Source organism: Miniopterus schreibersii (genome assembly GCF_964146895.1).
Source record: "Miniopterus schreibersii genome assembly, chromosome: 16".
Classification (NCBI taxonomy): Eukaryota; Metazoa; Chordata; class Mammalia; order Chiroptera; family Miniopteridae; genus Miniopterus; species Miniopterus schreibersii.
The window spans coordinates 35,627,278-35,651,408 of NC_138116.1; the positions used below are offsets into that span (position 1 = coordinate 35,627,278).

General features: G+C 50.8%; 2 protein-coding genes and 1 pseudogene across 4 annotated transcripts; 2 read left to right on the forward strand and 1 right to left on the reverse strand.

The window, feature by feature from the left end:
* Window positions 1-1,401: 1,401 nt before the first annotated feature.
* On the forward strand, window positions 1,402-1,822 carry LOC308568229 (small ribosomal subunit protein eS25 pseudogene; annotated as a pseudogene). The gene has a single exon. The product of its transcript is annotated as a small ribosomal subunit protein eS25 pseudogene (transcript).
* A 964-nt stretch (window positions 1,823-2,786) lies between these two features.
* Window positions 2,787-10,165, forward strand: LOC308568702 (C-type lectin domain family 10 member A-like). The gene is made up of 10 exons (XM_081161951.1): window positions 2,787-3,061; window positions 3,817-3,899; window positions 4,478-4,594; window positions 4,905-5,000; window positions 5,097-5,168; window positions 5,270-5,341; window positions 5,445-5,531; window positions 5,614-5,765; window positions 9,451-9,557; window positions 9,745-10,165. Exons 2-10 carry the CDS (start codon window positions 3,845-3,847, stop codon window positions 9,899-9,901), a joined length of 915 nt encoding a protein of 304 aa, XP_081018077.1. The 5' UTR covers window positions 2,787-3,061; window positions 3,817-3,844; the 3' UTR covers window positions 9,902-10,165.
* A 3,640-nt stretch (window positions 10,166-13,805) lies between these two features.
* On the reverse strand, window positions 13,806-22,822 carry LOC308546722 (asialoglycoprotein receptor 2-like). 2 transcript variants are annotated; one of them, XM_081115993.1, is made up of 9 exons: window positions 22,668-22,822; window positions 22,171-22,430; window positions 17,169-17,288; window positions 16,877-16,972; window positions 16,123-16,194; window positions 15,846-15,932; window positions 15,618-15,763; window positions 14,399-14,505; window positions 13,806-14,131 (listed from the first exon to the last, which is right to left on the reverse strand). In XM_081115993.1, the coding sequence occupies exons 2-9, from the start codon at window positions 22,292-22,294 to the stop codon at window positions 14,107-14,109; spliced, it is 777 nt and encodes a 258-aa protein (XP_080972119.1). In that variant the 5' UTR covers window positions 22,295-22,430; window positions 22,668-22,822; the 3' UTR covers window positions 13,806-14,106. The 2 variants fall into 2 exon arrangements, with proteins under 2 accessions (XP_080972119.1, XP_080972118.1); XM_081115992.1 differs by having other exon boundaries at window positions 13,808-14,243; window positions 22,668-22,821.
* Between the last annotated feature and the right edge of the window lie 1,309 nt (window positions 22,823-24,131).

Sequence of the window (24,131 nt, forward strand, 5' to 3'; positions counted from 1 at the left end):
AAAAAAAATCTTACCATTCAGTCTGGACCTGATACAAAGCTTTTTCTTGCTCTAGACCTATTGTAACCTTATAGGTTACTCAGTTAATGGTTGAGAGCAACAAACCCATGTGGGCTATGTGTTTTCTCAAAAATTAAAGGACATTCAAAGCATCTTGCCTCTTTCCTCCTGAGGGGCACTGCAAATGTGGCAACTTGGCCCTAACTTTTGAAGGGCAGTCTGACATACCCAAGACCACTGGGGTGTTAGCAGAGTGTATCCCCCTGCTCCAGCATTCATGTGTCTTACAAAGGTGCTTGTTCCTTCCTCCTCATCTGGCAAAATTAGTATAATGTTATTAACATAATATAGTATCATGTTATTTTGTGCAACAGCAAAGTGATAAAAGTTCCACATGCCCTCCAGACTATATGATGTAAAGAACAGTAGGGTTGGCATAGAGTTGACAGTGGAGTTGACATGGCCTATATGTTATGATAGAGAACAGTAGCTTTTACATAGGAAGACAGTGGGTGTGTACTCCTGTGCTTGTCATATGAAGGCAACTTGTTTCTCATTTTCTTTGTGGATAGAAATTTACAAGAAAGCATTTGATAAGTAAATATCTGAGAATTAGGTGTCAATGGATGTGTTGAATTGTTTCAGGAAAGATAATTCATCTTGAGTCTTATTTACAATTGTATCACAACTTAATTAAATTTTATAATTATCCATAGACAAAACTTTCCTAGACTTTGGTAGCCTAATATCACATGGCTCTAGATTTGCTGAACACTCTACAGGAAGCTTATGTTCACTGATACTTCATGTTGTACCTATTTAAATGAATCGGGACAAATGCCAGCCTTTTTTCTAGTGATCAAAAAAAATGTTTTGAGATTACTTATGATCACAAGGGGAACTTTTTAGAAAAACAATTCAAAATTTAGAGATAGGCAAAACAGTGAATGTATGTCTATAATGTCATACAAGAATATAGCCTAAGAGACTCACTCAAGAATTATCTAATTCTTTAGGGGGAAGATACCTTTGTTTAATTTATATGTAATGTTGATTAGCATATGTTAAGACTCTAAAAAAAACTAATAGCAAGGCAAATTATTCTTGTACAATAGCGGTGCAAATGATTTCTGTTTGGTAGGAAATATTACCCAAAGATTACAGGTGTATTGCCCTATAGGGCAAGAAAGTTTTGCATTTAACTTAGGAATTGTATTCCAGCAATCTTTTGTTCTATTACTATCAATATTTCTATCTTATATTCCCTTTTACTAGCTTTACCATGCTATTGACTCCCTCATTAATGAGTTAAATACATTTTAACTGACTTTAAAAATATATTTCCTCTTTGTCCAACATCTTGTCGAGGCAGCGGGGTTGCCCTGCGCTCTGAGTCTCGCCATGCCCCTCAAGGACGACAAAAAAGAAAGATACTGGAAAGTCGGCCAAGAAAGACAAAGACCCAGTGAACAAATCTGGGGGCAAGGCCAAAAAGAAGAAGTGGTCCAAAGGCAAAGTTCGGGACAAGCTCAATAACCTAGGCTTGCTTGACAAAGCAACATGACAAACTCTGCAAGGAAGTTCCCAACTATAAGCTTATAACCCCAGCTGTTGGCTCTGAGAGACTGAAGATCCGCGGCTCCTTGGCCAGGGCAGCCCTACAGGAGCTCCTCAGTAAAGGGCTTTATTAAACTAGTTTCAAAGCACAGAGCTCAGGTAATTTACACCAGAAACACCAAAGGTGGGGATGCTCCAGCTGTTGGAGAAGATGCATGAACAAAAGGTCCCACCAGCTGTACATTTTGAAAAATAAAACTTTATTTTATATATATATATATAATGTATAAGTTAGAAAATATAATACATGCAGAAAAATATAAAATAAAATGTTTTGACATAATTTTCTCTAATCATTGACACTATAACTGATACCTTAAAATGCAAGACACTAGGGTTTTTAAAAATATGTTTTTATTGATTTCAGAGAAAGGAAGGGAGAGGGAGAGAGAGAAAGAAACATCAATGATGAGAGAGTCATTGATCAGCTGCCTTCTGCACACCCCCTGCTGGGGATTGAGCCCAAAACCGAGGCGTGTGCCCTGACCAGAATCGAACCTAGATCTCTTGGATCCTAGGTCGATGCTCAGCCGTTGAGCCATACCAGCTGGGCAAGAAGCTGGTATTTTTTATAAAACTTCTAGAACTAACAAAATAATTTGTAAATATGGCTGAATTAAAGGTCATTATAAAATATTAGTTACTTTACACCAAGGCTCTCAATGTGTGGACCATGAACTCCTTAAGGTCCCTGAGACCCTGGCCGGGGTCCACAAGGTCAAAATTACTTTTGCAATAATGCTAATCATTTAAAGTGCCTCCCATGATTCTGGTAGGAACTAAATGGTCAATTTTCAGCAAGTGTCTGGCACAACCCCCTCACAAATTTGATGACTGATAAATTTTGGTGCTTTCCTCAGCTTCTCCCCTCCCAGTCCGGCCAGGAGCCCTACTCCCCTTCAGCCTTTCCCCCCCTTTGAGTGGAGTGAGGCGAGCTAAGCCAGAGCTGGGGGAGCGTGGTGGCTGAGGCCCCAGAGAAGGTCAGATACCAGGGACTTAGGTCGTGACCGAGCAAAGGCAGGCCTGGGTGTGCAGTGATGGAGACCCCAACAATTCCAGGAAACTCAGATGCAGGAAGCGAAGGGAATGCGTGTCAGAGGGTTCATCTACCAAATACCAAAAATGAGGAAGTCAGGAAAACTGAAATAAAGCAAAAAGGGAGAAGACACACCCTGGAGGAGGAGAGCGAAGCTGGCCTCATATCTAACCCCCCCAACACACAGTCTCAGCCTGTAATCCGATGATTATTTCCTGCCCGAAGCCGAGGAAACGGGAGACCCCAGATTATAGACTCCTGGACTTTCAGACAGAGGCCAGCAGGGCTCCAGTGGCTTACCTGACTCCTCCCTCCCACCTCCACCCGGCTCTCCAGGATTTTGTTTTATCCAGCTCTGCTCATTGCTGCGCAGCAAACCCTAGAATCAGAGCCCCAGACTTTGCACAGGTAATGGGCCTGGGGGCGCAGGGGAGACCAAGGGGACAAGGAGAGAGTTAGAGAAAGCAGGGAGAGGGCACTGTGGGTCTCAAGTGGGACTGACTAGGAACAGATATAAAAAGGCAGCTTGGAGATTTAATGGCCGAGGGGAGGTTTTAGATTCTATTCACTTAACTGGTTTCAGGCTGAAGTATGGCAGCCAAACCTGAGTCATAAACTGAGACTCACACTCAGTCCCATCTCCAGCCCGATTCCAGCCCCAGCCTAGCAGAGGCCCTGACCCCAATACAAACACCAGCTCCTCCTTTAACCCCCAACCATAACTTCAGCCCCCTTTAACACCAGCCCCAACCCAAAGCTGACCCTCGACTCTCTTCAATTTCCAAATTCACCACGCTTAGGCCCACTCCATCCATGGCATCAACATGAGTACTGACCCCGGTCCTAGGAGGAGACACAACCTCAATTGCAGCCCCAGTGTTAGACCCAGTCTTAGTAATACATTTAGCTGCAACTTTACCTTTACCTTCACCTTCAATCCCACACTCAACCCTACCCCAGCCCAAAGACCAATGCTGACCCCACTTCCAACCTCTGCTGCAATCCCAAGCCCATTCCCATTCCTATCCTGGACCCCCGGCTCATCCCCAACCTGAACTTCTCTTACCTCCACTCCAGCCTGACCTCAGCTCCAACCTAGTCCCCGCCTCCCCTGTCCCCCAACTTCAGCCTCAGCCTGGTCACTGGCCCTGCCTCCATTTCAGCTCTGACAGCCTCAGAGTTGGTCCAAGGATGTCAATGAAATATGAAGACCTACAGCCCTTTGAGAGTGAGAAGAAAAGCCAGGGTAAGAGGAAAGGAGAAAAGGTATCTCCTAAAACACCCTCTTAACATGCTTAGAAGGATTTCTGCTCTCACGGCATATCTGCACCTCTATCATGTGCACTGCTGGGGTCCCACATTGTGAGGGTGTCAGGCCCCAGACTCTGGCGGCTCCATTATGAAGAGGGCTCAAGGCCCCCAGAAAGACAGGACCAGGGATGGCCACAATGGACCTGGTGGCCTATGCTCTGGGGAAGGGCATGAGCATTTGCACTGGGGGGGAATGGTCATATTTGGAAGGGAAGCATGTGCTGACCTGACAGTACAGATAAGCACGAGCCTGCTGAGGGCCTGGCTGCTACAACTCACTCTGTGTCCTCCTGCCCCTCTCCCAGCCCTGGTGATAAGACCTTACATGTCACCATCATGTGTTACCAGAGGGCTGAGGGTGACTGAGGACTTGTCCTTGTCCACAAGGGTCAGAGGCCTGGGCATCCCCTGCATCTCAAGCCTCCCACCAGCTTTACCTGCACCAGCCTCCATCCCTGTGTCCCTCTCCCCCTCCCCCGTGTCCTCCTGTCCTGATGCCCCCTCCTCTTGCAGGTCCACCTCCTCTCAGAGCCTTCCTGCAGCGTCTCTGCTCTGGACCCTTCCCCCTCCTGCTCTCCCTGGGCTTCAGCCTCTTCCTGTTGGTCGATATCTGCATAATTGGATCCAAAAGTGAGTGTCACAGGATGGGCAGGGATGGGGGCGACAGTGGGGTACAGGGATGGGGGCACTGATGATGACCATGGTAGATAAAGATGGCTGCTGACTCTCTTACCTATTCATGGGTAATGTAGTCAAGTTACCTAACCTCTCAAAGCCTTAGTTTCCTCATCTGCAAGCTTGAATAACAACAGTGCCTGTCCCTTTAAGTTGGGTGGCTGTGAGGACCCAATGAGACAATGCATGCCAAGTCCCCTGCTCAGTGCCAGCACAGAGAGGACCTAAAAAACCTTAGCACTCATTGTCCCACCCGCCTGATCAGATGCCAAGATTCAGAGGGACCTGGAGACCCTGAGAGCAACTTTCAGCAACTTCACTTCCAACACGGTGACTGAGGTCTCGGCGCTGCACTCCCAGGGTGAGCCTGGTTGGAAAAGGCTCTGGACTGGGATGGGTCTTGGCTGGGGAGGGAGTGGGAGCTGAATCTTGAGCTCTGAGTCCCCATGTCCTCCAGATGGCAGTTTGCAAGAAACAATAGCATCTCTGAAAGCTGTGGTGGAAAACCGGGAGCAGGAACTGCAAGCAGGTGAGAGACCCTCCAGGAGTGTGTGTGCAAGGGTGAGGGCCAAGCTCTGAGGACAGGGTGGGGTGGGAGCAGCCTGGGGTGCTGAGTGCCCTCCCCTCCAGCCCATAGCTTGAACGACAAGGTGGTTTCTCTGGAGAGCAAGCTGGAGAAAGAGCAGCAGGAACTCCAAGCAGGTCAGGCCCCTTCTTCCCTGCACCTGGGCCTGATGTGGTGGGAGGGCATGGAGGCCCTAGGCTGGGCCTCTGCTTTGTCCCCTCTGCCCTCTGTGTGTCCCAGGTTATTCTGAAATGCGCCTGCGAGTCGAGCAACTGACCAAAGACCTGAGCTCCCTGAATTTCCAGATGGCTGCTCTCAAGAGCAATGGTGGGTAGTGTGTAGGGCAGTGCCTACCCCCATATCCTGCCCATGTCCCACTGGGCAGCATCCCAGAACCTCTGCCCCTCAGGCTCTCAAAATACCTGCTGCCCCGTCCACTGGCTGGAGCATGACGGCAGCTGCTACTGGTTCTCCCGCTCCGGGCTGACCTGGCCCGAGGCCGAGCGGCACTGCCAGCTGGAGGACAGCCACCTGGTCACCATCAACTCCAGAGAGGAGCAGGTGAGGCCGGGCCCTCCCGACGCAGGAGGAAACCTCCGCAATGCAAACTCGGGGAGGCTGGGGCAGGCTTGCTTTATTATTTTTTAACCTAGGGAAGAGTCCAGAAGCAGAAGTCTGGGAGGTTCATAGGGGAGCAGCCACTGACTCTAAGAGGTGGGAGATTTCAGCCAGGAGCTGGGGCAAAGGGGCAGGAGCCAGGCGAGCAGGTGATGAGAGCAGGTCAGCAGGTCGGGAGACAGAACCAGGCCAGGACAAGCCAAACAAAGCCCCGACTCGGGTGGAGAGCGGGCGGGCTCCGAGAGCCCCTTCTTGCTGTGTGCTGGCCTCGGGGGTGGCGGTCAGTCGGGTGAAAGGAACAGAGTGGGCGGGATTCCCAGTGACAAGCCTGCCGTGGGTTACTTGGTTCCTCCAAGGTGCTCCAGGTCTCACCTGCCCACTGCTGCCACCGGACCACAACCACAAACACCAACGTTCACAGGGAAGAACCAACCTGTTAGAATAGGTGGGGCTTTTGTTTTTTTTTAAAAATGGAGGATATTATTGGTAACATTTACTGAGTCCTTACTATGTGACAGGCACTTTCATATGTATTCACTCCCTTAATCCTCACAAGCCTACAAGGTAGGTACTCTTACTGTCCCCACTCTGAGGAAGGGAGAAATGAGGGAACTAAGCAACAGGGAAGCTACGGGACTTGCAGCTTGTAAGTCAGGATGGAGCCAGAATTCAGGGCCACTCTGCTTCCTTCGCCAGTGTTTTCAACTACCACATGTTGCCAGAATAATTAGAAACATATTTTGCTTCACCAATCAGGTTGAAATTGCCAATTCCAATCCATTTTGACCTATAAAAATGTCGGTTTTGCCCGGCCGGGGGTGGCTCAGCGGTTGAGCATCGACCTAGGATCCAGGAGATCGGGGTTCGATTCCCGGTCAGGGCACATGCCCGGGTTGCGGGCTAGGCAGCTGATCAATGACTCTCATCATTAATGTTTCTACCTCTCTCTCTCCCCCTCCTTTCCTCTCTCTGAAATCAATAAAGATATGTTTTAAAAAAAAAAAAAGTCAGTTTTGTATGGGCCAAGCCAAGATTTCAGAGCTCTGTGAGTTGGCCCACACGTTCTTGACGACAACAACTTCATGGTGAATCAGACTGTCCCTTCATCATTATGACGTGAATGTCAGTGTCTGGTTTAATGCTTTTGCCTCGAATTCGTCTTTATGTGATATAAATAGAACGGACCTGGACTTCTTTTCACTTGCATTTGCTGAATGTATCTCTGTCCATGTTTTCTTTTCCAGCCTTTGAGCCTCTGTTTTGGATTAATGCTTCTCAGCCTTGGCTCTATATTATAAGCCTTTAAACTTGAGGAGTTTAAAGATTCTGATTTCATTAACCTTGGATTCATCTGGGGCTCTGATATTTTCAAAAGTTACCCCAACTGATGCTACTGTGCAGCTAGCTAAGGTTAAGGTATTTCTCCTATAGGTTGTGCATAAGTCTTGTTTTTTATTTTAAAAAACTGAATGAGTCTTCCAATGGGTGTGTATCTCATTTATTTTTAGTAACTATGTTTAACCTTAATCTGTTCTTGTTTTCTGTTTATATTCTTCTGTTTTCTCACATTTGTTATGCGAAATGTGTTCTTTTTGTTCCCCTACAGTATTTTGAACTAGATGTAGCTTATTTTTAGTTATACGAGTGATTCCTTTTATAACTTTCAATGATGGGCTGAAAATTATTGGCCTCAAAAAAGCAAGCAGTTTATGTAACTTCCCATATCAAAGATGAGAAAAGCAGCACGCTTCCTCACACCCCTCATTCTTTCTTTTAAAATTGAGATATAACCGACGTACACCATTGTGTAAGTTTGAGGTCACACACGTGGTTTGATACATTTATGCATCTCGCTCTATGGTTACTGCATAGAGTTAGCTATCGCCTCTTGCATGTCACGTAAGTATTTCTTTCCGTGTCGAGCACACTGTAGGTCTAGTCTCTCAGCCTCTCCGGGGTTATCATTCCTCCTCCTTTCCTCTCCCCCTTCCCCAAGCGCTTTGCCTGAGGAGCAGGAGTCGTTCCTATCTTTCAGTTTCATTAATCTCATCCTGATATACAGCTTGGCCTTGCTCACTATAGTTCTGCTCTGAGGCCAGGAGAGTCCTTTTAATAATGTAAACAGGTTTTCTAACACTTTGGAAGATTTTCTTAAGTCACATACGTGGATTTTTTTTCTTGCCCACTTGTCTTCTTCCCTGGAACACGTCGTCCAAGAGCACCTCCCTGCGCAGCCGTCGCCTCGTCGGCGTAACTTCCATCCTGCTCGCGTTTCCTCTGCTTTCTGGGTCCCTTTCTCAGGCCCAAATGTCACGGGTCAGAGTCGGTTTGCTGCTGAGGTCCCAGGTTGTTTCAGATAGCTCGTTTCCCCTGCATTTCTTCTCTTTGCTTACTCCGCCGCGTTATCTTTCTTTTTAAAATCCCTCCTTGACACTCTATGTCATCAGCGCCTCTTTAGCTTTTTGAGGCTGGAAGGAGCTCTTCTCCATCACCTTCCGTTCTGAAACGTGCCTTTTATTCAAAGGATGTTCTCACCTCTCTTTTTTAAATCAAAATTCGTTTTACTCCCTCCTCTTCCTCCTCTTTATTTTTGCATAAGCCCCATGATAACTTTCACCTCTGCCACTCCCATGAATGGGCACAATTCTTTCTCGCCCGTTCTCTACCCACGACCTGGGAGATGAATTCCTCTGGACTCCTCTGGACTCCTCTGAATTTGGGAAACAGCCCCAGCAGCCTCTGAGGGTGGCCCTTCATGCCCAGGGCATTATCCTATTACCAGGAGTCTAGAATTCAAGGATACTCCTGTATTCGCCCTCAGAAGAGGTGACTGTGATCTTAGTTGTGTCTCCAGGGAGTGAGGGTGAAATTAGGAACTTTTTCCCCAACTGCAGTTGGAGACCCTTGACCTGCTGTCAAAGGGAACTAACCGCGAGGTGTATACGCTGGTCAGCCCATCCCTCTGCTTTCTCCACACACTCCCCTCAGACCCAGGGCAGCCTCTTATTTTCAGCACAGAGAGCAAGATCCCTTGTAGCCAAGTCATGCTGGGGTTCTGGGCACTGGGCCAAGCTGAAAGGTCCAAGACCTGGTGGACACCTGGAAATGACAGCTGCACATAGAGGCAGGGGCAGGGCAGGTGCACCCGAGAGGAGAGTGACACCGAGGCCTCCATGGGGCAGCGGGCCAGGGGCCAGGGGCAGCATCCCGAGTTTGAGGTTGTGGGCAGGAGACAAGGAGAGGACTAGAGTCGGGGTGGCAGCCAGGGGCTGAGAACGGGGTGGGGGCCAGAGCGGGCGCAGCACCACAACTTAGGCCCTGCGTTGACTTCAGGGCTCTACCAACCACCGCGAGTTCCTTAACCTCCCATGTAAATCAGCACAACCAATTTAGAGGGCTTCTGGGGATTAAATAAAATCATACTCATGAAGCACGAAGCATGTGCTGTAGCCCAGGAAGTGCTGAAGCCCTAACTAAGGCTACAAGAGAGAAAGCGAGGAGAACCTGGTTTTGCTGGGAGCTGGTGCTTCAGCTTGGGGCAGGTCAGGCTGGGGAAGGCTGAGGGGACCACAGCTATGCCTGCGTGGAGGCACAGGGACTAGAAGCTTCCCTCCCACCTGTTTTCCAGGAATTCATTGCACAGCACTCGAGCCTTTTTCACATCTGGATTGGTCTCACTGAGACCGATGGTGCCTGGAAATGGGTGGATGGCACAGACTATAGGAACAGCTACAAGTAAGTGCTCCTTCCACACCCCACCCACCCCTAGGAACCAAATTCCCAACCAGACTCCCCTCCAGACTCCCACCTCCAAGGCTGCAGCTTCTGCTCCCTGAACCCTCCAAGGCTGTGCTTTTCTGAGGTGGGGTGAGCATTGCTGGCATGGGGTGGTCAGAGCCTGAGCTCTGTCCTGTCTTCCTAGGAACTGGGGTGTCGGTCAGCCAAATAACTGGCAGGGGCACAAGGACGGTGCAGACGAAGACTGTGCTGAAGTCCAGGAGGATGGCCACTGGAACGATGATTACTGCCTCCGGGTGCAACACTGGGCCTGTGAGAAGAGACGGAGCATCGCCAGCTAGGACGCCTGGCGCCAGCAGACCTCTACCTGCACCCCTCCCACCCCGCTCCCAGCTTCTCTTCTGGGGATTTGGAAGACAAGAGAAATAGTCAGAGGCATGGGGAGGAGTTGAGGGAAGATGGAAGAAAATGGTTTAAGAACCTCAGACCCTGGGGACACAGATCCTGCCTCCTTCTGCTACTCACTGGGATGATTGTCATTTCCTCCCCAATTATAATTGCCTCCTCAGGGGAGTAGGAAAAGAAGAATCCAACACTTGAAAGTCTGTGTGGACTGGTTATTTGGGACTGGGAAATGTAGGGTGCAAAGAAGTGGGAGCACAGAGTGTCTGGAAGAAAGTCTGAGTCCTAGACAGCTTCTCCTTGGCACCCAATCCCGAGGGACATGGATCAGGGAGGCCAGGGAAGAGGCTTGGAGCAGAAGCATTCAGGAGAAGGCCCTAGGGTCTGAGGGTGGGGGAAGCAGCTGGCTGGGCTGAGCTGGGCTGGGCTGGGCTGGGCTGGGCTGGAGAGTCTGCCCACACCCTGAGGGCTTCCTGGAGGAAGCAGCTTTCCCTGCAGTGAGAGAAAGGCAAATACCACATTATTTCACTTATATGTGGAATCTAATGAACAAAATAAACAAAATAGAAACATAGATAGACTCATAGATACAGAGAACAGACTGACAGCTGTCAGAGGGGAGGGGGTCGGAGCGTGGCTAGAAAAGGTGAAGGAGTTAAGCAAAAAATAGGTAAATAAAACTTATAGACATGGGCAACAGTGTGGTGGTTACCAGAGGGACAGGGGGCTGGGGGAGGTAGAAGGGGGCAAAGGGGGGTAAATTGTGACAGAAAGAAACTTGACTTTGGATGGTGAACACAGTGCAACATACAAATGATGTATTATAAAACCGTACACTGAGGCCCGGCCGCTGCGGCTCAGTGGGTTGGAGTACAGTCCAGTACACGGACTGAAAACGGGCTCGAGCCCCAGTCAGGACACACGCAGGCTGTGGGTCTGATCCCGGGCCGGGCGCGTACACGGGGCAGCTGCTCTATGTTTCCCTTCTGCATCAGTGTCCCTCTCTCCTCTCCCTTCCTCTCTCTCTGAAATCAATGAAAACATTCTCAAGTGAGAATTTTTAAAAATTGTACACTTGAAACCTATATAATTTTATTAACCAAGATCACCCCAGTAAATTCAATAAAATTTTTTTTTAAATGAAAAATGTCTTATCCACTTAGAGGCCCCAGAGATAGCAATTTGATGTGTATCTTTTCAGATACACAGTATTTCTGTGCATAGTTGTAGACCCGTAAGCATACACAGATGTGTAGTGGATTTTTTACACAAATTTCTCTCTGTAACATGCTTCTTCCTGAAAATGGTTCTTGAGGACTTTCCCAGGTCACTGCCCACCTCTTTCTGTTTAAAGGCTGTTACAGCCCAGCCAGTGTGGCTCAGTGGTTGAACGTCAACCCATGAACATGGAGATGGGTTTGATTCCCATTCAGGGCACATGCCTGGGTTTCAGGCTTGAGCCCCAGCAGGAGGCGTGCAGGAGGCAGCTGATCCATGTTTTTCTCTCATCATTGATGTTTTTATCTCTCCCTGTCCTTTCCTCTCTCTCAAATCAATAAAAACATATTTTGAAAAAAATTAAGTCTATTCCAGAGCATAGGTGTGCCAGAGCTCATTTCCTGACTCCCCCAGTGAAGCACGTTTGAGATGCTGCATTTTTGCTTTTCCAAGTAATGCTCCAGTGAACAGATGTGCTCGTTGGTGCTAAAAAGCAAACACTTCTCTCAGTTGTGTATCTAGAAGTAGACTGGCTGGGCAGAAATATCAATCTTAAAATTAAGGGTTGCATAGACCCTGCTGGATTGCTCTGAAAAACATTACCAATTTATCTGTTCCCCAGCCATGCATAAGGACATTCACATATCCACACCTTCACCAGCATACCTGTAAATTCTTGCCAACATGACATTCAAGAAATATCTTCTATGTTATTATTTCAATTAGCACTTAACTGATTCCTGGTTTGGAAAGAACAAGGCTTTGCATTACATTTTAAGCTTAGACACTGTCAGAGCGCTTTTATTTAATAAGATTTTTTATGAACAACTGCAACTGTAATGCAGAGTGTATAACAGCTACTCCAGAAGAGAAGACTTGCAGTTTACACTGTACTAAGTTTTAGAGTTTGTGAAACAAGGATTAACTGCTTAAAGGAAACAATTTAAAAAGTGAATTCATTTTATTTATTTTTATTTTTTAAATATACCTTTATTGATTTCAGAGAGAGGAAGGGAGAGGGGGAAAGAGAGATAGAAACATCCATGATGAGAGAGTCATTGATCGGCTGCCTCCTGCACGCTCCCGACGGGGGATCAGGCCACAGCCCAGGCATGTGCCCTGACCGGGAATCGAACCTCGATCTTCTGGATCCCAGGTCGACGCTAAACCGCTGAGCCACGTCCAACCGGGCAAAAAGTGAAATCATTTTAAATTCAGTTACATCTACAGGGATTAACCATAAGTACACTTCAAGGAAATTACTGTTTCCCACATTAGCAGGGCTGTGTGACTTCCCACCAGTATCTAAAACTTTCTCGAAAACCTTGATGTCCATGCAGAGATTTACACTTCATATTGGAAAAGGTGGGCTCTTGAGTAAGATGATTTGACAAGAGAATCCTTATCTCCTCATCGAATGACTAAAAAATGTAAAGAAATCTGTCCCTTACAATAGAACGTGAAGTTGAGGGTAATTTAATCTCCACAGGTTTTCCTTTTCTGGAAGGTCATATGGTTGGGATCATATGATCAACGATGTGATGTTCATGTCCCGTATAGGGCACAAGTCTCCTGAGGTTTTCCATGGCAACCCTGGGGTCCCTGATGACCCACATTCCCAGCAGGTAGCAGCAGAATCCCCACCACAACCCAGCACACCCAACACCTGGCTCTCAGGGCTGCTCTCGCCTCACCTTCCACTCCCCCAAATCACAAAGCCTGCTGAAAGCCTGGCCTAACGCTGAAAGGCTCCCACCAAAGCACATCGGGGGTGGTTTTCACACCCCAGGGTTAAGGTAAAATCCTCGAGATGCGGGGGGATTCACATACAAAGGATCAGGCCTAGAGTAGGGTCCAATCTCTCAACAGCACATGGGAAGCTAGAAAGCATGGAGTGTTCCACCATCAGCTTTCCTGGGCCTCCAGCTTGGTTGCTCACCTGCAGAACTTGGGTCTTGTCAGCCTCTGTAATCACATGAGCCAGTTCCTTATAACAAATCTGTGTGTGTGTGTGTGTGTGTGTGTGTGTGTGTGGTTAAAACATTTTTTACTAATTGTATATATTAATTTTATAATAAAACTAAAACAAAAAAGCCTAATTGCTTAAAGACCCTTCTAAGATTGGTTTTAGAATGGTCTTGGGAGATAAAGTTTACCCCCTGTGAAAATGTTGGTGACACCCTGTGCTGGACATATGTGTAGATCTGTTTGGGGTCCAAAGGAGGCAGCTATGCTGAAAACAGCAGAAAATTGTATTACCAATCCTCCCTCCCTTAGCAAACATTCTTCACTGGCTTGGCCAGCCCACCCCACAGTTCCCAAGCTGAGGAAAGCAGGATGCCCCTGAAACCTCTTCTGGAGGAGATTCCCAACTGCAGGGAAAACTGCTTCCTCCAGGAAGCCCTCAGGGTGTGGGCAGACCCTCCAGCCCAGCCCAGCCAGCTGCTTCCCCCACTCTCAAACTCTGGGGCCTTCTACTGAATGCTTCTGCTCCAAGCCTCTTTCCTGGCCTCCCTGATCCATGTCCCTCGGGATTGGGTGCCAAGGAGAAGCTGTCTAGGACTCAGACTTTCTTCCAGACACTCTGTGCTCCCTCTTCTTTGCACCCTACATTTCCCAGTCCCAAATAACCAGTCCACACAGACTTTCAAGTGTTGGATTCTTCTTTTCCTACTCCCCTGAGGAGGCAATTATAATTGGGGAGGAAATGACAATCATCCCAGTGAGTAGCAGAAGGAGGCAGGATCTGTGTCCCCAGGGTCTGAGGTTCTTAAACCATTTTCTTCCATCTTCCCTCAACTCCTCCCCATGCCTCTGACTATTTCTCTTGTCTTCCAAATCCCCAGAAGAGAAGCTGGGAGCGGGGTGGGAGGGGTGCAGGTAGAGGTCTGCTGGCGCCAGGCGTCCTAGCTGGTGATGTTCCGTCTCATCTCACAGGCCCAGCGTTGCACCTGCAGGCAGAAGTCATCATTCCAGTGGCCATCCTCCTGGAGTTCGGCACAGTCTTCGTTTCCGCCCTCCTCGTGCCCCTGCCAGTTATTTGGCTCACCAAAAGCCCAGTTCCTAGGAAGACAGGACAGAGCTCAGGCTCTGACCACCCCCATGCCAGCAATGCTCACCCCATCTCAGAGAAGCACAGCCTTGGAGGTGGGAGTCTGGAGGGGAGAGGTTGGGAATTTGGTTCCTAGGGGTGGGTGGGGTGGGGAAGGAGCACTTACTTGTAGCTGTTCCTATAGTCTGTGCCATCCACCCATTTCCAGGCACCATCACTCTCAGTGAGACCAATCCAGATGTGAAAGGGGCTCGTGTGCTGTGCAATGAATCTCTGGAAAACAGGTGGGAGGGAAGCTTCTAGTCCCTGTGCCTCCACGCAGGCATAGCTGTGGTCCCCTCAGCCTTCCCCAGCCTGACCTGCCCCAAGCTGAAGCACCAGCTCCCAGCAAAACCAGGTTCTCCTCGCTTTCTCTCTTGTAGCCTTAGTTAGGGCTTCAGCACTTCCTGGGCTACAGCACATGCTTCGTGCTTCATGAGTATGATTTTATTTAATCCCCAGAAGCCCTCTAAATTGGTTGTGCTGATTTACATGGGAGGTTAAGGAACTCGCGGTGGTTGGTAGAGCCCTAACGTCAACGCAGGGCCTAAGTTGTGGTGCTGCGCCCGCTCTGGCCCCCACCCCGTTCTCAGCCCCTGGCTGCCACCCCGACTCTAGTCCTCTCCTTGTCTCCTGCCCACAACCTCAAACTCGGGATGCTGCCCCTGGCCCCTGGCCCGCTGCCCCATGGAGGCCTCGGTGTCACTCTCCTCTCGGGTGCACCTGCCCTGCCCCTGCCTCTATGTGCAGCTGTCATTTTCAGAGGTTCACCAAGTCCTGGAGCTTCCAATTGAACCCACTACCCAGAGCCCCATGATGACAGTCCATGTCTAACCTGCCCACTGCGGCCACCAAACCACCCCAAACACCAACATTCACAGGGAAGAACCAACCTATTAGAACAGGCAGGGCTGTTTTCATAGGAGTATACTAATGGTAACACTTACTGAGTCCTTAATGTGACAGGTACTGGGAATCCCGCCCACTCTGTTCCTTTCACCCGACTGACCGCCACCCCCGAGGCCAGCACACAGCAAGAAGGGGCTCTCGGAGCCCGCCCGCTCTCCACCCGAGTCGGGGCTTTGTTTGGCTTGTCCTGGCCTGGTTCTGTCTCCCGACCTGCTGACCTGCTCTCATCACCTGCTCGCCTGGCTCCTGCCCCTTTGCCCCAGCTCCTGGCTGAAATCTCCCACCTCTTAGAGTCAGTGGCTGCTCCCCTATGAACCTCCCAGACTTCTGCTTCTGGACTCTTCCCTAGGTTAAAAAATAATAAAGCAAGCCTGCCCCAGCCTCCCCGAGTTTGCATTGCGGAGGTTTCCTCCTGCGTCGGGAGGGCCCGGCCTCACCTGCTCCTCTCTGGAGTTGATGGTGACCAGGTGGCTGTTCTCCAGCTGGCAGTACCGCTCGGCCTCGGGCCAGGTCAGCCCGGAGCGGGAGAACCAGTAGCAGCTGCCGTCATGCTCCAGCCAGTTGATGGGGCAGCATTCTGTGCCTGGGGGGGGAGTGGGCGGGGGGAGATGAGATCCAGCTGCAGGGACAGGCACCCTGGGAATGGAGACTCCCGCCGTCCCTACCGTTGCTTCGCAGGAAGGCCATCTGACAGGTCAGGACGCGCAGGTCAGCTGGGAAGTGCTTCAGATGTAAGAGCAAGATGGTGTGATCTAGTGGGGACAGTGACAGACAGTGACGTGGGCTGTGTGGCGCCCTAACCCCCAGCACCCCACGCAGGACTCCAGCCTTCAGCTGGGAAAACTCAACACACACGTACATCACACACCACACACACCCCTCACACCACACACCATACACACACAGACACACATACCACACCCTCAAGGGAGAGTCTCGGACCTGCTTTCAGGTCCTGCTGCTGTTTCTCCAGCTTGGTTTCCAGAGATGTCACTTTGTCACCTGTGCTGCCTCCTGAAAAAGAGGAAAGCGAAACTGCCCTCCTCCATTCCGCCTCTTTACATCCCTTCATTCCTACCCCCTGGAGCAGCAGTCCCAGCCACCATCACCTCCGCCTGGGAGGCCCCAGGCTCTGCCCCCTCGGTCCCCAACTCTGCCCAGTCTCCCTGTGCCGCCACACTGGCTTTCTGGGGAACAAACCTGCTCAGGCCGCTGCCCTGCTTAAATCCCTCCCACAGGTCCCCATTTTCTCAAACTAAAGCCCATCTTTATTACCACAGCTTGCTGCCCTGGCCTGGCCCTACCCACCTCTCCCACCCCCCAACCCCCCCAGCACTTAGCTACGGCCCCACGGGGAGTGTTTACAGTCCAAAACCTGCAGTGCCTTCCTCCCCTCCCGGCCAGTGCAGATTAATTATCTCCTGGCGCCAACCCCCATCCTCTCCACCTGCCCATTCAGGGTCCCCCAGCCCAGGGGACAGCAGGGTGATTTGCCCACAGCACCCCAAACATACTCCTTTGCAGACACAGCACGGGGTTCCCACCTCTGGGGCCCGCAAGCCTGTGCTGGTAAGGGGGCGCCTCAGCACCTACCACCCAGCCCTCCCGGCCCCTCCCGGCCCCTCCCGGCCCCTCCCGGCCCCTCCCGGCCCCTCCCGGCCCCTCCCGGCCCTCCCGGCCGGGGAGCGCCCCCCACCATGCAGGCTGAGAGTCCGGATCTCCATCAGGGTACTGGAGGAGAAGTTGCTGAAAGCTTCTTTTAGGTTCTGAAACTCCACTTGCATCTGTGCTCCTTGTCAGGAGAGAGAGGGCAAAGGGCAGAGTGGAGGGGCTGTGCCCCATGTGACAGCCCCATCACTGTCCATGCACTGTCCCTCCACCGCCCCTTGCTGCCTCCGGCTCTTCCCCTGTCATAGCTCTCATTGCCTCAGCACTGCCCAGATCTCCTCCCATCAGGGCCCATCCCCACTGGCCTCTGCAGTCCTCACTCTGGGACCCGATCACGCAGACTGCCACCAGCAGCAGGATGTTGAAGCCCAGGGCCAGCAGACTGAGCCAGAAACTGGAGCAGAGACTCTGCAGCAGAAGGGGCTGGGAAGAAGGCGCTCCTGCGAGAGAAAGGGAGTCAGGAGGGAGGCTGCCCAGGCCCAGCTAATGGAAGCAGCCAGGGAACAGACGTCTGAGGAGGTGCAGCCCAGGTGGTGGGAGGAAAGTAGTGGGGAGGTGCTGGGCTTTGGCCCCAGTGTGTAAGCACTGCACACACTTTCATTGCACACTTGCACCCACATGAGCACGACGCCTATATGCACACACAGCTACACAGGTGTGTGCAACACACCTGCACTGCACATGGCACGGAGAGTCACATCATCTGTGTGTAAAGCCCCAATCTTAGAGCTGGGGCACCTAGAGGACAGACTGAGGGCTAAGGGGAGAGAGTTCTTCTTAAAATCCATGCCTGGGCCCTCAGAAAAGTCCAAAACTGGAACACCACCCACCCCCAATTCCACTGGGATGTTTAAGTCCAGGCCACTCCACCACAGACCACTCCCCAAGGGCTGCTCTCCGAGCCCCATCCTCTCTCATCTCCCACCCCTCAGAGCCTCCTCTCCCACGTCTCTGCCCTTCCACCCCAGAAACCCTTGTTCCACTATAAACTCTCTCCCCTTAGCCCTCAGTCATCTCACAGAAACCTCTCCCTCCCCTTAGTCAAGCTGAATCCTGAAAACACACACACACACACACACACACACACGCGTTTTTCATTTTCCTCTCACACTCATTACTGCACATACGCTCATTGCCCTAGCACTGCACAGACCTCCTCCCATCATGGTCCCATCCCTGCTGGCCCTTGTGATCCTCACTTTGGGACCCAGCCACCCAGACAGCTACCAGCAGCAGGGCTCTGAGGCCCAGGACCAGCAAACACTTCCATTAACACACATTCTCACAGTCACACATTAACACACTCATCCTCATACACGCTCTCACATGCTATAGCACACACTCACATACCTTCTCACACACATATACACACCAACACATATGTCCCCACATACACACACACACACATGCACCCACATCTTCACAGGCACAGAACTAGCTTCGCCCCTCTGGACATATCTCTAGGCCTGGAGCAGTGGCTGTCCTCCCAGCCCCACGCTGCTGCTGTTGCACCATCCACTTCTTTTTTTTTTTTTTTTAAATATATCTTTATTGATTTCAGAGAGAGGAAAGGAGAAGGAGAGGGAGAGATAGGAACATCAATGATGAGAGAGTCGTTGATCGAGCCCACAACGTGGGCATGGGCCCTGACCAGGAATCGAACCCCAATCGCCTGAATCCTAGGTCAATGCTCAACTGCTAAGCCACGCCTGGCCGGGCCACTTCTAACAAAACATGTCCTCTTCTTTGCCTCAGAGCCTGGCCTTCCCTCTCCTCTCATCTCCATCACACCCAGGGGCTCTCACATCTTGGGATACTCATTCAGGGCCCCAGAGTCTTCCTCTCCAGTTCTCAATTGCCAACATCCTGAGTTAAATGTTGTTCCTGTGAGTGACCACCCAGAACTCTTGACCTCCTCACACGAATGACTGTCACCTTCCTCCACTTCAGCCACACTCAAGACCCCATCTTGACCCAGAAAGGCCATGTCTCTGACACCTTCACTGCCCATTGCCTGCTCTGAGCACTGCCTTCCCTTTGCCTCTCCCCTCACATGCCTTTGTGGTCCCCTGTGTTTCTGTCCATCTAGAAGTTGTCCCTGACCACAGTCTTCCCCATCCAGCTAAGACTCCATGGCTGAGACTCTGACTGCTCTCACCAATACTGTCCACTTAAAGGGCCTTTGTCCTGCTTCCCAGACCAACCTATGACCTATAAACCCTCAACTCTGGGAAGCATCCAGGGGAACAGAAGTCTGAGGAAGTACAGCCCAGGTGGGTGGGAGGAAAGTAGTGGGGAGGTGTTGGGGAGTGTTGCAGAGACACCTCTGCCCTGAAACCAGACCACCCATGGCTGAGTCCCTTGTGCCACCAACTAGCTCTGAGATCATAGGCAAGTCATTCAACTTCTAGTGCCTCAGTTTTCTTGTGTCCACTTCACAATCTAAAATAGTCAAACTCATAGAAACAGAATAGAATGGTGGTTGCCAGGAGCTGGGGGTGGGAAATTGGAAGTTGTTCAATGGGTATAAAGTTAAAATTATGGAAGATGTATAAGTTCTAGAGATCTGCTGTACAGCACTGCGCCTATAGTTAACAAAGCAGTGTTGTGCATTTAAATTCTATTAAAGGGTAGATCCCATATTATGTGTCCTTACCACAACAGAGAGGGGGGAAAAAAGTGGGTAAGAACAACAGCTACCTGATTTGGATTGCTCTGAGCACGAAATGAGTTAAAACATGTCAAGTGCTACTTAGGCAAGTTGGAAAATAAAAGAAAGGGTTTGCCCTCCTCCCAGAGAAAACCAAAAGAAGAAACAGATCACTCTAAGAAACAACCATTTTCAAGACACTGGACTTCAGGCAACACAGAGCAATGATGCCTGAGAGACGGGACACAAACAAGATGAGTCCTATGATTGTCCCAGCCTAGTGCTGGGAGAAAGTTTTCAGGCCACGGGGCAAGGAGGGGTGATCCGAGCAGAGGCCAGCAGACTCCTCCACTTGAGGAGATGGGGCCAAGAGTCTGTAGAGACCGAGGTCGTTAGACTTCACAGGACAAAGTGTCAGAGGAGAGAGCTGCACAGAGAAGCACGGAGATCTGTACAGGGTTCCCTTCAAGCAATCAGCTGAGTACTGATCAGTGCATACATGTAAAAAAAACTGCCCAAGACCAATAGGAAGCAATCTGAAAGGATGAGGGAACAGTGCCTGGCACTCAGACAGGGCCAGAAACAGTGCCTATTCCCACCAGCCAGACTGGAAAACATAACCTACAAGGCACTGGGTAGAGGACCCAAGAAGCCCTTCCCCTGATGGTGCTCCAGACCCACCTAACAAGTCATAAATACCAAAACTTATTCTTATTCAACACCCAAAAATACCAAACTTATTCTTAACTACATCCCAGAATAAAGCTCAAGAATTTAGAGGGCCCAGCTGGAGTGGCTCAGTGATTGAGCGACAACCCATGAACCAGGAGATCACAGTTTGATTCCCAGTCAGGGCACATGCCCGGGTTGTAGGCTCAGTCCCCAATAGGAGTCGTGCAAGAGGCAGCCAATCAATGACTCTCATCATTGATGTTTCTATCTCTCTCTCCCTCTCCCTTCCTCTCTCTGAAATCAATAAAAACTTTTTAAATAAAAAATAAAGATTTTAAAAATTAAAATTAAAAAAAAATTTTTTTAAAGAATATTTAGAGGAATACAAATATATCCAGCACACAACAAGGTAAAATTCACAATGTCTAGCATCCAATCAAAGATTACCAGTCATACAGAGAAGCGGGAAAACACATGCCGTAACAAGGAGGTTAATAAATCTATCAAAACTGATCCAGAACTGACACAGATGTTAGGATTAGCAGACAGGACATCAAAGCAGATATTGCAACTGTGCTCCATGTGTTCAAAAAACAAGCAGAATATCCAAGAGGATATTTAAAAGGCCCAAGTTGGACTTCTAGACAAGAAACTACAATGTCTGAAATAAAAAATATACCGGGTGGAATTAATGGAAGATTAGGCATGCATAAGGAAAGATTAGTAAACTTAAAGATATAGCAATAATAACTATATAAAAAGAAACACAGAGGGGGGAAAATACATTTTTAAAAATGGAAATAGCATCAGTCAACGGTGGGACTACTCAGAGATGCAGAATTGGAGTCCTTGAAGGAGAGGGGAGAAGGGTGAGGCAGACAATGGCCAAAATATTTCCAAATTTGCTGAAAACAGAGGCATATAAGGTGCTCGGAAGAGTGGCAGACGTCTGCTCGCATGCAGGCAGCAGAGGCTGCCGGGGAGACGCGCACTGACACCTGCACCTCCTCGGGGAGCCCTGCAGTGTCTCCTTCGGGCCTTTTGGGTGAGCCCCTTCTCCCATGGAACCCCAAACTCCTGGACTGTCTCCACACCCCCCGCTTAAACTCTGAACATTCTCACCTTCAGAAGATTCAACAACATCCAAAATCACTCTTGAGTGTTCACTGCCCACCAGGCATCGCGTGGGCACTGAGGCTGCGGAGGGGAGTGAAAGACGTGGCCTCTGCCCCGCGCAGCCTGCGGCCCGCTGCCCGGGAAAGGGAAAGGAGAAGCCTCCCGTCGGAATGAAGGCCTGTCCCTCCTGCTCCTGCTCCTGCCCTGCGGCTCCCACCCGCAGCAGCACCAGCCTCCGCAGCCTGCCTGCCTCAGAAATGAGGGGTTTCTCCTCCCAGCCCAGGCTAACCAGCTCCTCTACCTGAGCTCCGCGCCCCAGCGCCCCTTTTTTCCACAGAGGCTCACTCCATCACCAGCACCCACACATCTGACAGCCCCCCCCCCACTCCTGCCCCTCAGCCTAGTATGGCTCGGGTCTCTCTCCTGAAAATCTTTTCCCACACCCCAGGCCTTCCCTCAAGATCTGTTAGATAAAGATCCAGGTGGTGGGCTTGGGGAAAATGAGAATTTTCCAGAATATCTCTGTGTCTCTGTGTCCATTGCCCCACTCACCCATCCCCACACCCTCCCACATACACATACACTCTCCTGGCTGAATGTGCTTTTCTTGCACACACAAAATGCACAGACACACATGGCACGTAGTGTCGGAAGGGAGAGGAAGTTTCTCCAGCTTCCACCCCTCACCTCTGAGCACACACCCTTTCCTGGGGTCCTGAGGGTGGAGAGGAAGGTGAGGTCAGGGGTAAACATGGGTGTTGGCACCTCACACCACACCTAGAGGGGCCCAGGCCCTGCCATGGAGTGAATGTGACAGAGACCTCAGAGAGACAGTGATCAGGAACAAGACAGGTGAAGCGAAGCCCCAGAAACTGGATACTTGCCTTTCCAGAATGCATCTTCTCTCCTGGGGCTGTGTCCATGAGCACCTTGCCCCTCACCCCTGCCGAGCTGGTAGTCGTTTTCCTCGGAGTCCAGTTGCTGGATGTCTTGAAGTTCCTTCTCCATGCCAGGTCTGGGTCTGGGTCCGGGTCCGGGGCGGGAGCTGCACCTGGGGTTGATCTGAGGCTGCCCTTAGGGCTGGGGCTGAGTCAGGGCCGATGCTTGTGCTAAGCTGCTGATTCAGGTGGAGGCTGATGATGGCCTTGGAGGTGGGGTGAGAGGAGAGAGGAGACAGCTTGGGTTGGGTCTGAGGTTGGAGGTGAGTTCGGGGCTGAAATACAGCCAGGTCCTGTCCCTTCTCAGGTGATTGCTTAGGTTGTGACATGGCCACAGCCTTCCCTCCACTCTCATCTTCCCATCTGGTCCCCACTGTCCCTGGACTATGGTTTCCTTAATACCAAACATCCCCAGTCCCACCTGCCTCCCCAACCTTGGTTACCTGTTGGTGTGGAGGGAGGAGGGCTTGTTCCCTGGACCCTCAGGCAGCCCAGACCCCAAGGCTAAGGAGGAGCTGGAGCCCGGAGAAGTGGGGCAGGTGGTGCTAGACAGGAGGGGAGGGGACTGGTCCAGGTGAGGGCCCCGAACCCATGTGTCTGAATGTCCGAGTGGTTCTAACCTGGGATCTCCTGACCCCAGGACTTTGGACAGTAAACAGAAGTGGAAATGGAGTTGGGACTCAGGCAAAGCATAGTGGGGGCTGGGGACAGGACTGTCTCTGTTCTGCCTAGAGAAAGGGTCTCCTGGTCTGTCCCCTTAACCCCCATAAGCCAGTCACCTCACACTTCATTGCACAGTTTGGAAGGGAGGCCAGGCCAGGAGGGTGGAGGTGCAGGCCAGGTTTTCCCCTCCCCCCTCCCCCTTTCACTCCCTGCCTCTGAATTTCCCAGAATTGTTGGTGTCTCTAAACACCCCTGACCAGGATCAGAGAGGCGGGTTCTCTGCTCTTGCCCAATCTGGCATCTGAGCCTAGGCCCGGCTTCCCGCAGGCTCAGCCCCAGGCTCCCCAGCTTCCCCTCCTGGGGAGTGCAGCCCCTGGGAGTGCAGGGGCAGGGGGGGGCTGGGGCAGCAGGCAGCCCTCCTGGAGCAGGAGGCGTTCAAGCCCCATCAGCCCTCGTGTGGCCCTGGCACCATGAACCTTTGTCCTCACTCCGGGCCAGGGTGTCCTGTAGCTCTCACGGCACAACACCCCAGGGGTGGCTACGCGTTGCTCCCCTTTTACAGGGGAGCCTGAGTGACTTGCTTTGGGTGGGGGGGGGGCGCACATGGGTGGGGGGACACGACAGAGGAGAGGGAAAGGGGAAGCAGAGCAGGATAGGGGGGGAAAGCCAGACCCTAAGAGAGGGGCTTCACTGTCCCGTGAGGAAGGTGGGCCTCCGCGACCTGAGGAGCGTGAGCAACCACTGCGCCACACTGACGATAGTCTGGGGAAGAGAACAGTTTTCGTGCCTGGTTTTCCGACCCTCGCCATACTTGGGCTGCTTATAAAGTAGCCCGAGTTGCCCTTGTGCCAAAAAGGGGTTGAGACAGAGGCCAGTGCTTTCCTTCAGTTTGTTTCTTTTTAATGGAGTGTAATTGGCATATAACATTATGTTAGTTTCAGGTGTACGGCCTGTGCTTTTTGGGTGGTAACTTTCTGACACACGCGGGACGTAGCCACGCAATTTGATATCCTGACATTTCTATGAAGCCACTAAGGCTGCTCTGCTGTTTGTCGCCCGCAGTAAGAGATACTTTCTACGATGGGATCCAGAATGCACGTGCAAGCGCCTGCACACACCCGCACCTTTGTAGGTTTCACTCTCTTCTGAATCCCCAGTGCCTGGCACATAGTAGGTGCTCAACAGGTAACTATTGAATGAACAAGTGACTGAGTGAGTGAATGAATGAATTTGTAGATATACTA